This window comes from Sapajus apella, unplaced genomic scaffold (assembly GCF_009761245.1).
Source record: "Sapajus apella isolate SASKATOON/1434 unplaced genomic scaffold, GSC_monkey_1.0 scaffold95, whole genome shotgun sequence".
Lineage (NCBI taxonomy): Eukaryota > Metazoa > Chordata > Mammalia > Primates > Cebidae > Sapajus > Sapajus apella.
In genome coordinates this window covers 703408-719080 of record NW_022437035.1, presented here as the reverse complement: position 1 = coordinate 719080, position 15673 = coordinate 703408, and the positions used below count along the sequence as shown (strand labels likewise).

At 52.3% G+C, this 15673-nt stretch overlaps 1 protein-coding gene across 5 annotated transcripts in view; it reads right to left on the bottom strand.

The window, feature by feature from the left end:
- Nucleotides 1–1298: 1298 nt before the first annotated feature.
- Nucleotides 1299–15673, bottom strand: part of SPECC1L (sperm antigen with calponin homology and coiled-coil domains 1 like) — a 152452-nt gene continuing 138077 nt past the window's right edge. For 2 of the 5 annotated variants that reach the window (XM_032256621.1, XM_032256620.1), the window contains 3 exons: nucleotides 7397–7513; nucleotides 6402–6461; nucleotides 1299–4610 (listed from right to left, as the gene is read on the bottom strand). In XM_032256621.1, coding sequence (XP_032112512.1) covers nucleotides 4521–4610; nucleotides 6402–6461; nucleotides 7397–7513 — 267 coding nt within the window. In that variant the 3' untranslated portion in view covers nucleotides 1299–4520. The remainder of the gene's footprint in view (nucleotides 4611–6401; nucleotides 6462–7396; nucleotides 7514–15673) is intronic. The other 3 variants (XR_004262237.1, XR_004262238.1, XM_032256619.1) reach the window with 3 other exon arrangements.

Here is a 15673-nt window from a genome sequence, read left to right as displayed (position 1 = left end):
AAGTGCCAGCCCTGGGGGTCTGTGGCCACAGAGCTGGCCAGGCAGGGCTGCTGGGGCAGGGCATGGCACCTAAGCCCAGGACCGAAGCCCCTTGAGGGTACTGGAGGGGTGTGAGGGACCCTTCTGGGATCTCTCCTCTCTCCCTGGAATCTCACAGCTTCCCCCTTCCACCAATTTAGCCTCCCCTCAGAGATTCTGGAACTTTCTGTCAAGGTAGAAATGATGCCCTCCCTAGAGGTGCTGCCCTGGAGAGCTGCAAAGCCAGATCCGCATTGAGGGTAGCTGCATTGCGTATGGGGCCCACAGGCCGCCAGCAGGTCAGTAACTCAGCTACAGAAGGATCGGCTCAGGGCCACCCTAGTCAGCATAAGGCAGCTGAACTGCAGGTGGGAGGAACAGATCTAGGAGTGACCGCCCCACCTGGGGGCAGCAGCTAAGGGACCTGTGCTGGCTGGGCGAGGTTTAGGTGCACTGGTAGGCAGGGCAGACCCCTGCTAATTCGTGGCCGCTGCACACCAGACCCGCCCTGCAGGCTCCCCGGATGCTCGCTAGCCACTAGGGCAGAACCCCCTCTACATGGCAGAGGACACAGCACTGTGGCTGCTGAGCAAGGGGGAGCTGAGTCCAAGCCCGGTCTTGCCTGTCCTTCCACACCCAGCCCCCGGCTTTACAGCTGTTGCCTGCTGCCAACCCCAGTGAGCCTGAGCACCTGCAGGTCACAACTCAGCTCCTGGATTACTTAGGGGCAAGGCAGTTGCTGGGCCCCCAACCTCGGGGAGTCTCCGCCTGGGAAGGGCGCTCACCACAGGCCCTTGTGTACAGGATAGCACTGCCACGGGCCCTTTTGCATGTGACCTGGGCAAGGTAGTAAGTGTTCTCCAGGCCACGCTCAGTGTATTCACAATCACTGTAGTGGCTCACACCTGTAATCCCAAGGCTCAGGAGACCGAGGGAGGAGGACTGCTTGAACACCAGTTTGGGCAACATGGTGAAAACCTATCTCTACAAAAAATGAAGAAAAAAATATGGCATGGTGGCTCGTGCCTGTAATCCCAGCACTTTGGGAGGCTGAGGCGAGCGGATAACCTGAGGTCAGTACCAAAATGGAGAAACCCATCCTACTATACATACAGAATTAGCCAGGTGTGGTGGCACATGCCTGTAATCCCAGCTACTCGGGAGGCTGAGGCAGGAGGATTGCTTGAGTCCCGAAGGTCAAAGCTGTGGTGAACCATGATCGACAAAAACCAAAAAAAGAACAATGCATAGAAAAAAAGGTGTATCTGGTTGCCTCTGGGTAGCATGATTGTTTTCTTCTCTATTTTATACATCCTGACAATTATTTCCAAGATGATACATGCCTAAAAACAAAACCCCTCCAGGCATACTCCCTTGTCCCTGGGGAAGGCAGTGTCTGGGCTTTGCAGGGGCTTCCACTCTCCTGGGGGCAGCTCTGCCAGGGTCTCTGGGGTCTTGGCATCTGTCACAGAACCCCAGGGGTTACAAGGCTCACCACCCCACAGCCCCAAGCCACATGGTGATATACTGTGGCCCAGGGGAGGCCACCCTGGACTCCCGGTCAGGATCTTCCCATGGGAGGAAGTGCGCCTTGGGGTGGGGCCACAGGCTGGCTCAGGGGTGCCCTTTTCTATACAGCCAGCTCCAGGAGGCAGCTAGATTCTGGTTTATTCAATGTCAGAGGGATGGCAGGGAGGGGAGGGCAAGCTAGAAAAGCCCAAGCTGGTTGTTTCAGCCATTTTAATACATTCAAGAATACTTACTAGAACATTTAAAATTATCGTCAGCAGAAGCCTGGGATTAAGAGAAATAGAAATGCGACTGGCCCTTTTGCAGTAAAGCTTGTGCTTGAAGGAGAAGAGGCAAAGGTGCTGTAGGACTGAGAGCATCTCCAAATGTCACTTTAAACATGTGTGACCATCTATAGTCACTGTTGAAGCCCAGTGTTCTAAGGATCCTATTAGACAAGGCAAAAGGCACCCTTACCTGCAGATCTGCATGCAAACCTTCCCCAGGGAGGGGCCCGAGCAGAGTCTCCAGACAGGCAGGGCCAGGCCCTCCCTGTGCCCATCCTCTTTTTCCCTGTTGCTGACCCCAAGGCCTGACGCTGGACCCAGGAGACACCCAGAGGGAAAACACAGATATAGCCCATCCATCCATGGCCACCTTCCTCCAGAAGATCCCGGGAACCCCCACCCCCCCATCCCATGAGGCACCAGGGCTGTGCTCACATGGCCAGCAAGGGATCAAGTTGGTAACTGCAGACCTGGGGAAATCCCCTCATTCTTAGGGCAAAACAGCCCCCAAGGACACAATAAATAAACAAAACCATGACCAGACACCTGGATCTGCACAGGTGGACCGGCTCTGTAAAGGCAAATGAGAGCACAAGAGGGAGCTGAGGACACCTAAGTGGAGAAACAATTAAAAACAATTCTCATATGAACATCAGTCACTGACGCTGACAGCGGAGCTGGCCATCAACAGAGCGTCAGCAACAAGAGGACAACTCAGACAGGGGACTGACCCAGCTGTCTGCGGGGGGTCTCTGGTATACTCTGTGGTGTGACTTTGCTTGCCTGGCTTCTCCTTTCTTAGCTGAAAACAGGCATTTCACCAAAGGGTGTTCAGCCAGCGGCAGCAGCTTGAGCCCCCGGGCTGACGCGGACAGGGCTGATGGGCAGCTCCTGGCCATCTGATGTCGGTGTACTGGCAGCTGCACACACACACTGCCCCTTTCTTCATAACCACACACTCTTCTAGGCTACGCAGACATGTTAAACTTCTAGTCTAGAACACCATGCTTGAATGCACACCCCTCAGCCCACAATTGGGCTGGCTGGGCCTCCTGGAAGCCCCGTATTGCATCCAGTCTGTGGGGCAGTGACCCCGCTTCCACTGGTGGCTGGTCTTCCTTGTGGTGCTCTGCAGATGACAAACACGGTTGTACTCCCGAAGCTACAGGTCTTGTCTGGAGATCGTTCAAACCACACAGGAGATCCCTATTCCCAGAAAGAGCTGTTGAGTCCCAGCCTGAAAGCATCTCCAGTGACCACCTTTAAATAAGGCTTTGGTTCAAACAGCATGGACCCAGTACCTGGGGAAGGCGGGCATGTGGGGCACAGACCCAGTACCTGGGGAAGGCGGGCGTGGGGGGCACGGACCCAGTACCTGGGGAAGGCGGGCGTGGGGGGCACGGACCCAGTACCTGGGGAGGGCGGGCGTGGGGGGCATGGACCCAGTACCTGGGGAAGGCGGGCATGGGGGGCACGGACCCAGTACCTGGGGAAGGCGGGCGTGGGGGGCACGGACCCAGTACCTGGGGAAGGCGGGCGTGGGGGGCACGGACCCAGTACCTGGGGAAGGGCGAGCAAGGTGGTGGGAGACAACTCGACCACCGAGCCCTGAACGAGGTCCCGCCTTGGCCATGGAGGGCAGCGGCTGCCCTCACAAGAAGAGTTAAGGCACTTTCTTCAACTCAGGCCTAGGAGGATGAAGTGACTCAGTGACTGTAATGACAGTAATGACAGTGCCTGGGCTCCCTAAAGTTGTTTACTTTTCTATTTCCTGCTTCATTCCTTGCTCTCACCATGCTAATGTACAGATCTTGTGTTTAGATTTCTATGCTTATATATGTAACTTTGGTACTAAGAGAACAGAAGCAACTTTTTCCAATATTGCTCATAACAAAACAAAAACCTTAACTGGAAAAACTCCTTATGATGAAGAAATCTAAAGCCAGAGCTGGGACTCCAAACCCTGTCCAGGATGGAAGACAGGTGGCAGAGCCCAGGCAAGGGGACCCTGCAACTGCCTCCTGTCAGAAAGCCCAGCTGCGGGAGTGCAGCAGGAGCACCCCCAGCCCTGGAGTGCCTGCACCGCACCCTCTAGATGCTCTCCTAGCTCATGCTGAAAACGCCTGGATTGTGTCGGCCAGGACACCCCTGTCAGATGTGGGGCAGCTGACCCACATCTGTGGTGACAAGCTCCTACAAACTAGGATGGTGAAAGGTCCAGGGCGCTGGGAAACACCAGGTGCTGGCTGACTTTCCTTCTGGGTTCTCACCAGCATGGAACCCACCCTGGCCAACAGTCAGGAAGTGCCACGACCGAGCCTTCATCCACCCCAGTGAGTTTCCCACAGAACTGAATCCCCTTTCCCAAGTTGAGCTGTGCATCAGCCCTCTTTGTTTGGTGCCCTGGAGCACTAGTGTAGTTCAATATTCTCTTCAGAAGGAAAACTTCGGCAGCCACTGGCCTGTGGGATGTGTGCTGAGCCCACATGACCTGAATGGATGGGTCACGTGGGAGGGACCCCAGCGGGAGCTGTGGGCCACACAGCTGAGTTCTGCCAATACGGAAGCCCCGAGCTGGAAGCTCATACGCTGCGGGGCAACCCAGAGTTGCTGGAAGCTTTACAGGGGTGTGTAGCTAATGGCGTTGGTGTCGCTCGGTCACTGTGGAGGGTCCCCCCGCTGTTGGGGCAGCTCCTCCTGGCATGCTCAGGTTTCAAAGTACTTGTAGATTGCCGTCACATACAGCATCACGTTCTGCCAATCGGGCCGTTCAGTCCGCACCATTTCATTAATGTCCTGACAGACAAGGAAGAGGCTCAGTTAGAATTGCAGGTCACCTCCAGGTTGTCCCTTGGGCTCTGCCACAGCAACATGGGCTCTTGGGGTTGGATGGGGCCCTGAAATATTTTCTGGGCCTAATTACACGTTTCAAAAGTCTGGCCAAGAACACTTCCTCCCTGGGCATCAGCATCGTCCCCAGGCCACCCACCCCTGCCCCAGAGCCACAAGCAAGGTGGCTCTCTGCTCCCTGCCATGGCTCTGCAGGACTGCAAGGGTTTCATCCAGTATGGGGGGCACGGGGGATCTTCCTCCCTCCTCCCCCATCTGCCTCTCTTCTTAAACCATTCGTTGAGGGGGCCCTTTAGAGAGCCCTTCTCAGCCCCAAGCACTGGCCTAGGAGAATTTCCCTGTCAAGTGCTCCCAGAACCAACACCCTGATGGCTTTCACCATGGGCAACAGTCTGAAATCATCCAAGACGCTGCTCTGTAACTGTGCTCTGCAGAGAGCCAAGTGGCCTGTGACCAGTGAACTGATGGTTTAGGAAAATAAACTTGGGAAACTGTAGACCCACCCCTACCCCACTCCAGTGTCTCACAGCCTTTAACATGCAAAAGAAGGCCTCAAAAAGTGATACACTGCCGCTGCTGAAGGCTCAGGGAGTGTCCCAAGGGGCTGGCCTGAGAGATCCTTCCCTTTCCCGTGGGTGGGGAACAAAGGACGTGCGGCTGAGCACGCAAGATCAGGAGGGCGCCCTTGGTGACTTGCTGCAGAGAACAGAAAACCTGTCTGTTCAATGCAAGAATTTTGACTATAGAAGCTTTTTAGGGTGGGGAAAAAGGTCCACTTTTTAAAAATATTGGAAGTTTACACGTGTTGTAAAATGTCCAGGAATGGGAAAATATTTCACATTTTTTCCCTGTACAGTTGAACAGAGACCACCCTACAAAAAGCACATTTCTGGAAACGTAGATGTACCTGCAGCACGAACACGCTAATGAGTGAACATGGTTGGAACACTTCCTCAAAGCACCTCCAGTGGCTACCAGTTAGGGTGGGGGCACTGGAGATGGGGGAGGTGGCCCTAGGGGGCCCCGCATATAGGACTGTTTGGGGCTTGGCTGGGCCAGTGGGTGCTCCGCCCTTTTTGAAAATCCCCTGATGGTATGTCTCATGCAATGCTGTAGCACTCAGTTTACTTAAACCGAGTGGGTGCAGAAGGCTGGCTTTGGATTTGGACACCCTTTTTCTCCCAGAAAGTCAGGTTAAGCAAGGTAGAAGCATGAGAGGCCTGAAGAGCCTGAGAACACGCTGGGTTTCTACACGTCTCTCCCCATGCCCCAGCGAGGAAGTGCAGGAGCCTCTTATCCAGCCTCTGGAGTCGCCTGCCTTGTCTGGGAGCTGCCTTGCCCTCTCCCTCTAGACAGACAAGGCAAATGGACCGGCTGGCATGCTGTTTTTGACAGCGGCATTTTCCTCCTGACCTGAGGATTCCCTTATGAAAGAGATGACTGTGAGGGGCCTCCCCACGTAAGGTTGGCTGGGCCCGCAGTCTCAGGCCTCCCACCCTTTCAGGGGGCATCCTCAGGGTGCTTCACGTAAGCTAAAGTGCTGGGGGCCAGGAGGCATGATCCCACATCTGTACCCACCCTTGATGGGATCCTCCCTTGGCCCCAGAGCACCCCGTAGCCACCTCTTAACAGGCAGCCACACCACCCCAGGCCCACGAGGATTCAGCTTAAAGAGAATTGAACTCTTCCTAACCAGAAGGAGGGCCCTGCCAGTGACTCAGGGGGACAAGGGCTCACCAGTGTGGATTTGATGCCAACACTTTCAGCTGCCTGGAAAGCCAGCATGAAGTTCCTTCTCTGTAAAAGAAACTGTGTCACTGCAATGCATGAACAATGCATGGAGAAAGGTCACATGGCCTCCACAACTACCTGGGAAAGATGCACCTGAAGGACAACACCCACCTCCACCTGGTGCCACAACAAACCTATGCTTGGGAGCCTGAGCTTCTGTGTCTGCACCAAGTACCCTGCATTAGGCCCTGGCCACCCCCCTCCCTTCCACCAACACCTGTTTCTTCCTCACTCCCGAAGAATACCACTTCTGATGCACCAACGCCATGGCACCTGAATACATATCCCCCAAAGCTAGTTAGGAATGCTCATCCAATGAGCTTCCCCAACAGGGGTCTTCAAGGGTTGTCTGCAGGGCTGGGGGTTGACATGGGGAAGCAAAGGACTGGGGTGGGGGTAGTGGGCCTATATCCTCTCCAGCGGCCATCTGGGCAGGGCTTCTTCCCTGACCCTGTCCCCAGGGAGCTCTCTGGATGGAACCTATCAAACCATGCCCTGGGAGTGCACAGGGTTGGTGTTTCTTGCAGTTCTAAGGCCCACAATGCAGAATGGGTCATGAAGTGACAGCCCTCCCCAAGGTGGCAGGAGGCTGGCCTGGCCTGGTCAGCACTGCCTGACTACTCTTGCTTTCAGGGGGCTTCTTGGCCCCCTCCTGGTGAAGCTCTTCCTCCTAAATGTAGTCACTCAGGAAAGACTGGCTGCACCCACCGATAATGATATCACTTGGGGAATTCTGAACCAACCAAATACTACACACAAGTTGGGTCAGGGACTGGTAGGCTCAGCATAAATGACCTGATCCCAGAATAAGACCCAGCTGGCATAAGGCAATCGCAAGCTAGCACTGTCGCATGTGACCTACTGATGGCAGGCACTGCCCTTGGTTCTCAGTCCTCCAACCCTATGAGGCAGATGCCAGGAGCTAGTCCCCTGTGGCCTACCTTATCCTGGCTGTTCAGTTCTTGATATGGAATGTGGGCGGGCAGATAGGTATGCAGGAGGGCACAGAAGGCCAGCCCATCGTTCCAGCTGCTGCTGAAGTTTGTGATGTCAATATTCTGAAGAAAAGAAGAAAAACATGTAACAAACACACACTGGGACCCTCTTAGGAGATGCCAAGGACGCAGGAGGCCTCAGATGCTGCACGGCCTTCAAAACAAAACCAAACCCAGGGCAGGGCAGCCTCTGGAGAAACCATAGCAGGTGGGGGGCTAGGTCCAAGGGCTACCTGGTGCCTATGACTCCCCCACCTGTCCCACCCACCAACTGTAGATGGCTGCCCCTGTGTAGTCATGCCTGGGCCTGGTATAACACATGGCATCTTGCTAACTTATTAGCTGTTGCTTACAAAGAGAGGCCTTCGCCACCACGCCCGGCTAATATTGTATGTTTTACTAGAGACAGGGTTTCTCCACAATGGTCAGGCTGGTCTTGAACTCCCGACCTCAGGTGATTCGCCTGCCTTGGCCTCCCAAAGTGCTGGGATTACAGGTGTAAGCCACCATGCCTGGCCTTATTACTATTTTTTAAAGAGACAGGATCTCACTCTCTTTAGGCTGGAGTGCAGTGGCACAATCACAGCTCACTGCAGCCTTGAAATCCTGGGCTCAAGTGATCCTCCCACCTTAGCCTCCCAAAGTGCTGGGATTACAGGTGTGATCCACCTTACCTGGCCCAAAATATTTTATCACATAAAATATTCTGCAATTCAGCTGGCATGCAGCCTTTATCCTTATTTGCAAGAATCCTTATGAAGATGAATCTGTACATTTCAATTTTCCTAATTCACACACTTTTGTAGACATCACAAGCTGAGAAAGAACATCGCCCAACCACCCTGTTCCACATTTCTTTATTTCATGCCATTTTCAACTGCACCAAGAGCCAGCTTCCTAGGTGACTGAGGTAGCCCAAATTTTATTATTCAAGGCAAACCATCCAGCTTGTGGGGAACATTTTACACTCCTTCCAGGAATGAGTGATTCACAGGATAATATTAACACTATTATTATATTATTAACTATATCTGTATAGTCTTACAAAGTTTACAAAGCACTTTATGAATCTTGACCCCTCTTTATATACTGTTAGGACATAACACCAAGTCGGGGACCTGTGGCTCAGAGACAAGGGCAGGTGGGGGCCGTGGGAACCCAGGCTCAGAGCTGCAGGGATGTATCCAACCAGCAAGGGCCCGAGTAGAGCAGGCTGGGCAGGCCGCCCCTGCGAGGGAGACCATCAGTCCAGCCTCACAGCTGGACTTACAAAGCGGCAGACCATGTGGAGGATCACGAGGCTGACTTCTCATCACCTGCATCATCAAAATGCATTGTCTGGCCCCTGACTGCACGTGCCCGGACGCTCCAGTGTCTATGCAAACCATGGGCCTTCAAGGACGGCAGCCCCGAGAGTTACTTTCATTGGCCATTTCCTCTCATCAACCTGACCATCTGCTGCTTCCAGCTTCTCTGATGTGACCCAGAGACACTGTTATAAACTGTGAGGAAAGTCACCAGATTAAGGAACAAGGAAATGCAAACCTGCCAAGAGTTGCAGGGGAAGGTGGCAGCAAGCCTGTAGTGGCTGTTGTGTGTGCTGCCAGGCGTCCGCTGACATCAGCCCTTCCCAAACACCTGGGCCGGGTGAGAATGCCCTCTGCCTCAGTGCTGCAGTCCTCACACTTTCTGGCCATGAAGACACAATCCTGAGAGTAAGCCCTACTATATTCCCAAGAGGCCTGGCCCGCCCTCCACAAGGCTCTCTGCTCTGGCCATGATTTAATAGTCACCACTCCATAAAGGGTTCTGATAACCTAATGAAGAAGGTGCCTTGTGGCAAACAGTGCTTGACAGTTACTGCTGACTGAAGACCCCTGAACACATGCATACGCATGCAACTTCACATCTTTGATCTCATCTGAATCTCAGAAAGCAGCTCATCAGGGAGGTAACTAGGACCAGGGAGGAGTGCTTGGCAGGCGGCAGTGAAGACGGGACGGGAACACTTGCCCCAAGCATCCTGTGAGCAGTATTCACTTTAACTCTCACAGTCACCAGAGCAGTCTGGAAGGAGGGGGAGGTTCTGAGAAGCCAAGACACTCACCCAAGCCACAGAGTGGGCTGTGGGATCATTCAAAGTGAGGTGTATCACAGGAGGATGGCCTGCTTTCCTTTAGGCATCTAGATAAGAGTTCCTAATGCTATGTTCCTACACCTTTCCATAGTGTTAAGTAAGTCTAGAATTGGGGTGCAGAGAAGAGGCAGGAATTAAGTATGCAAGACAAATGAAGAATGGGCCAGGACTCACTTGCTCCATAATTTGCAGGGCCCACTATAAAATGAAAATGCAAGGCCCCTTGTTCAAAATGCAGAGGAAAAAGTCTATTAAAGGTACTAAAGAAAGAGCCAAGTCTAAGGGACTAAGTGCTTGATGAAAGAGGCATCCTTGCAGGGAGAGGGGGCCAGGAAACTTCTAAGTGTGGAGCTCTGTGCAAGGCCAATGGCAGCCCTTGGCCCCCAGAGGTCACAATCACTTCTAGAGGAAAACAAACCTTCACTTCCTGCCACAGCCGCCCCTTCTGCTCCCTGAAATGCAGGCAGCTCTGGCAGGGTCATGGACGAGCCTGGCCTCACTGCCACATGGCGCCTCGAGGCAGAGGCTCCTGTGTCCCATCCGCCTGGCTGTGGGAACCCAAGCCTTCTCCCTCCGCTTCCTCAAGATAAACCCAACACCCCGCCAGGGAAGAAGCTGCTGCTCCAGCACCCCCGCCCCAACTGGAACCTCCGGGAAGAGAGATTTCATTTAGAAAGCATGCCACGGTGACCTGAACTGGGAGGAAAACAATGGCTCCTTCAGTTCCAGGCTAGGGGAGTTCATGTTTGAGTACCTGACAATTAATTTCCTATCAATATAACTAAAGCCCAAACGAACGCTCCCTTAACCCTTGGTGAGCTGGAGGGCAGCCAGGCCAGGCTGCCCCACATGGCTCCAAGGCACCCTATGTGACAAGCTGGAAGCCAGAGAGTAGGGAGCCCAAGTGAAGCCTGAGTGCCCACTGACTGCTCTGCCCCCTCCTCCATCCAAAGAGACCATGTGGGGAGAATGAGCCAGGCTTTGAAAAAGGGGTTCCTCCATGGAAGTGAGGAAGAAACCTACAGCCCTCTGCTTCCAGCCTCACCAGCAGTTGCATGGTTTGGAATGTTCCAGGCTGAAAAGTCTAACTGCTGAGGTCATATTGACTAAATATAAGAAAAGCTGGGTTCTCTGGAAGGCACGGCACTAGAACAACAGGCAGGAAGGTGGGGAGCTTCTCTCCACACGGCTATCACGGCCCATTAATATTATGACAGGATCAGTAGCTTGGAGAGGAAACACATGGAACGACACACAATCACATGGAATCACCAGAGAAATGGCTTGCTTCTCCCTTTCTCACCCAGTCAAGACCCTTGTTCTGCAGGTGGGACTAGAACACAGTGAGGCCTCCTCCACCTACTACCAGCTGCCACCAATCACAAAATCCGTCAGCTATTCCCAAACCCAGACCACAGAGGGCTCTGGGCTGCCAGGGGAGCACAGGGATAGGCGAGTGATCCCACAGACCAGCTCTGTGCTTGGCCTCTTGGAGCCTCAGCCTCCTTCCAGACCGCTCTAGTGGCTGTGAGAATTACAGTGAGGTATTGCTCACAGGATGGTTGGGGCAAGGGTTCCTGCCCCATCTTCCCTACTGCCTACTGAGCACTCCTCCCCCGATCCCAGGGGGATCACCAAATGTCTACAGGCAGCCCCCAGACCTGCCTCTTGCTGTCTGCCCCTCATGCCTCTGTTCCGTGCCTGGACCCCACAAAGAGCCTGGGAGCAGCCTGGTGTTCTGTCTCCAACTGCATGAAGTCTGGAACTAAATTTTCTGTTGCTTTCTAAGGTGGTAACAGGTACAGGCAGGTGAATCCGTCTGTGGATTGCTGGTCTCTGCAGTGTATGATCCCTACCTTCCCAGGAGGGCTAAAGTCACCTGGATTTTCTTGGCAATTGAGGAAAAAAGCTAAAGCTTTTATGCCTTGGATAAAAACAGCTCACCACCACCAGTATGAAGCCTGTGAGCAGGGGTCTGAGCCAGGTCTGACACCTCCTGGGCACACAGCCCCTGGCTGTCTTGGACTTCAGTGAAGCAGATTTCAGCCCACACAAGATGACGAGTCTTCGACCCCTTCTGAAACTGTGATGTGCTTTACTCATGTAAGGTTTTTTTAGGGTTTTGTGCCTCGGCTGCTCCTTCCTGGAGCCCTGCACCTGGGCACGTGGCCACAAGTCTGCTGACCCTCATCATATCCATGTTGTGGGTAACACCCACTATGGGCACTGAGGAAGGAGAACTGTCCAGACCCCAGGCACAATTAGTGCCTGAAGAATATCTACGTTTATACTGTTATTGCTCAGCTGTTTCCTTTATATAATCCTTCATATATAATCATATATTAGTTTATAGAATTAGTGCTTGAAGAGTAACTTACTGCTTACATATATCTAGCCTACTTAGCTCTAGATAATCTTTCTATACAATCATATAGGTATTGTAGTCAGAGCTGTACTGACACATTTGGTGCTGATTTACATAATCCTTCTATATAACCATATAGTAGTTTGTAGTAGGAGGAATGCCTAAAGCAGTCACAGAACAGAAGCAGTACATGGGAAAACAGCCAGACCAGGACGAGAACCAAAGATCCAGGCGGTGGTGTCCCTGCCTGAAAGGGCATATGCTGTATGGCAGACTTGGAGCAAGTGCCTCTCTTCCTGATAAAGGAGTGTAGTACCTTGCATCCAGTTCCTGTGGAAAGTAGGCCTCCAGCCTGAGATCCTGGAAGTAACTGAGGAAGAAGAACCCCTCTGGTGTGACCAGTCACTGAGGCTGTACACCCTGTCAGTCTTTTCTACATTCTGTGCTAGCTCAAAGAATCCTCCCATAAATATCTTAAGAGAAGAGCACCAGTCTGTCAGCTCCCACTGCATTAAGCTTAAAGTAACCTTCTATTAGAAATCCTTTGAAGTCTCCAGCCCCCAGATAAGAAGTGTTGCGCATGACTCCTGTTGCACACAGCCCACCTCCTTGCCTCGGTGACCTAATGGGGGTGGACCCCTTTTCTGTACACAACTCTACTACTGTGCATGGCACAACCCCCTACTGTGCAGGCCCACCTCTCTGCCCAGGTGACATAATGGGGTGGTTCCCTCACTTATAACTCATGTGATTATGTATGCCCTATTACTAAGTCTATAGATGATGACCTCACTCACGACCCTGTCCCCTGCTTGTACCCAATAAATACAGATGCTCTTGGGCATTGGGGGGCCACCGCTGATCTCCGCTCACAGGTGGTGTGGCCCCCTAAGTCCAGATGCTCTTCGCCAGTTCTTCAGCGTCTGGTCTCTTTATTTTTCGGATCTTGCACCTCAGCACAGCATAAGGGACACCTCACGACCCTGCGGGGCCTCTACAGCCCTACACATGGGACCTGAAAACCTCCACCTGCCTCCACTACTCCACGTTTTGCTGCACATGGAGCAATATCATATGCCTTGGTGTGTGGTTCCTTCCTTTCCTCCCTCTCCCCTTCTTTCTAAGGGGGTTTGGATGAGGAACTCAAGATAACAAACTAGCTCGATATCCCCACTGCTGAAGTTCTCACTCAAAACACAGTGGTAGGAAACATGCTCTACAATCACTTGTTTCAAAGCCATCTGGATGCCCTGAGGCAGAGCTTTCCACCACAGGAGGGCCATGCTGCCCAGTGTGTGGCTTTGTTTTCTGCAGGCCTGCAAAGGTCTTATCAGGCTTGGTATACAAATAGAATGCAGGCCCTGGAGTCGTGTTCTTCCACTAATGGTAACGGAGACCTCCACCTTGGAGAGCAGGACACACAGCAACACCCTAAAATCTGTGGCCCCAGCACGGAATCCACAGGTGGAAGTGGCCATGGACACACATCTAGGGACAGCTTGGGGGAAAAGGCAGCTGGGCCGACTGGGTAGAGGGCCTGGGGACGGGCTGCTCTTTTTGAGGGCTCATTTGCACATTCGGTGAGTCCTTACCCCTGGGATTTCATGGGTGGGTGTCTTGTTGGACAGGTGTGACGTGGACTTGACATGGGCCAGGGCTCAAAGAGGTTTAAAGGGAAGTGTGGCTGGACTGGGTCAGAAGTACAGCCAGGAGCAGGGGGAGGGCAGTGAGGGATGTCAGAAGCCGGCTGGGCAGTGGCTGCAGAGGTTCGTATCAGCCTAAACTGGGATGGTGGGTGGGAGATGGAGGGCCACGGAGATACTTGGCAGCTAAAGAAAACTAGACTTGGTGACAGACTGGCTATGAGGAGGGAGAGCACATGTAGTGCTCGGGATCAGCCTTGGCTTCTGTGGGCAGAACCAGACACTGGTGGTGGCCTTCACAAGGGCAGAGTTCACTGGAGTGAGTGTTGAGCAGATGAGGGGTGTGTTTTTGACACCTTAAGTTCAAAGTACCTTGGAGATACCCAAAGGTGCTCGGTGGCACTGACACGTGAGTCACAAGAGCAGTGCAGAGAGACAAATTGTGGCGTCATCAGAGTCCTGTGTGGGATCCTCTAGGGATGGCTGTAGTGGACCATAAGCAAGAAGGGGCCTTGGATCCAGCCCCTCAGAACTAATGGCCATGAGGAGAGTGGCCTTTAATGGGACACAGGGAAGGGCCAGGGACTGGGGGAAAGAAACCAGAAGACAAAGGAAGAGTGTGTTTGAGTCAGGAGACAGTGGTCAATGCAGCAGTGATGCAGAGAGGCCACAAGGACTTCCAGCCTCCTGCAGTTAGAAACACGAGTTGCCATTAAGCATCAGGAGCAATGGCAAACAAAGGGAAGCGCAGGCACAAATCAGGTTTGCGTGTTTTTTTTAAAAAAGGCAGGGAGTCTCACTAGGTTGCCCAGGCTAGGCTTGAACTCCTGGGCTGAAGGGTTCCTCCTGCCTCAGCTACCCAAGTAGCTGGGACTCTGGGCATGTGCCTTGCAAATCAAATTTTCAGAAGCCAGCAGAGTACGAAGTTAGATGAGCTATAATAGTGTTACAACTTTCACAGCTATCCCTTCTTATGAGTTTATTTCACAAAGCTTGCCTAGAAATGGCATTTGTATTTTGTAAAAGTGGTGTTTTCTGTCTTTATCTTCCAGGGGTTTCCCTCTGAGGGAAGGCCATTCATGCTTTGCTGAAGAGCAGAGGGGCTGGAGGGCCAAGGGCCTTCCACTCTGCACTCATGTCCTGACTCCTACAGCGACAGCTTCTGGTGGAGGCCAACAGGGCCCTTTAAAGTAAACTATCCTTAAAGCCAAAACTCACACTTATTTGGGGGAAAATGCATACTAATGGAAGGAATTTCTATTGTTCACTATTCACAGGCAATTGTGCCAATCCAAGAAGGAAAAAAATTAATTTTTTTAAGAGACAGAAAACATACTACTAATTATAATGTAAGTTTCTTACTGATTAATTCAGATTTTGCATTTAGTTTTTTTCAGGTCAATTTAGAGCTTTTCTATTCTACAAGATAATTCCATGTTTGGATTAGGGTTAGCAAAACAAGAGAGATGACGTGCCGGAACAGAAGTTCAAAATGGCCTCTGCACAGATGCGAGTGAGAAGCTCTGCCCCATTTTCTCCTAAGGGCACATGTCCTTCAACCAGGAAACGTCGACTAAGAGATGTAAGAGTGGACAGACGGGGCCTGTTTCACGGTTGCCATTTGTTGTCCTTTCTATCCTCATAAAGACTCCTGACACCCCTGCCCCTCCAAGGGACTGGCTGAGTGTTTCCACTCACTGCTTCCTGACCAAGGACGGAAGCCCCAACTGAAGATCTGACCCTGCCTTCTGTCTTGTGGCCTTCTGGTGGGATGTGAAAGCTAAGAGATTATACCAATCTCCACAAAAAGATTAAAAATATGTCATAAAATAGCTAAATGTTTTAATTTGTTTGAACTTTAATTAAGGGCCATAAAACATACTCCCAAATACCACATGCTCTTTAAATAGCTATTACGGTTCTGGTCTATTTAAGGAAATGCCATTTTTATGGGCACAGGGCAAGAAGCCAAAGGCTCTGATTCATCTCTCTGCTGACACACGCAAGCATCCACTTCCTCATGCCTGTATGAGCCATGAAGAGCACTGTCCCCAGGTCCACACTGTGGCAGAGGTGGT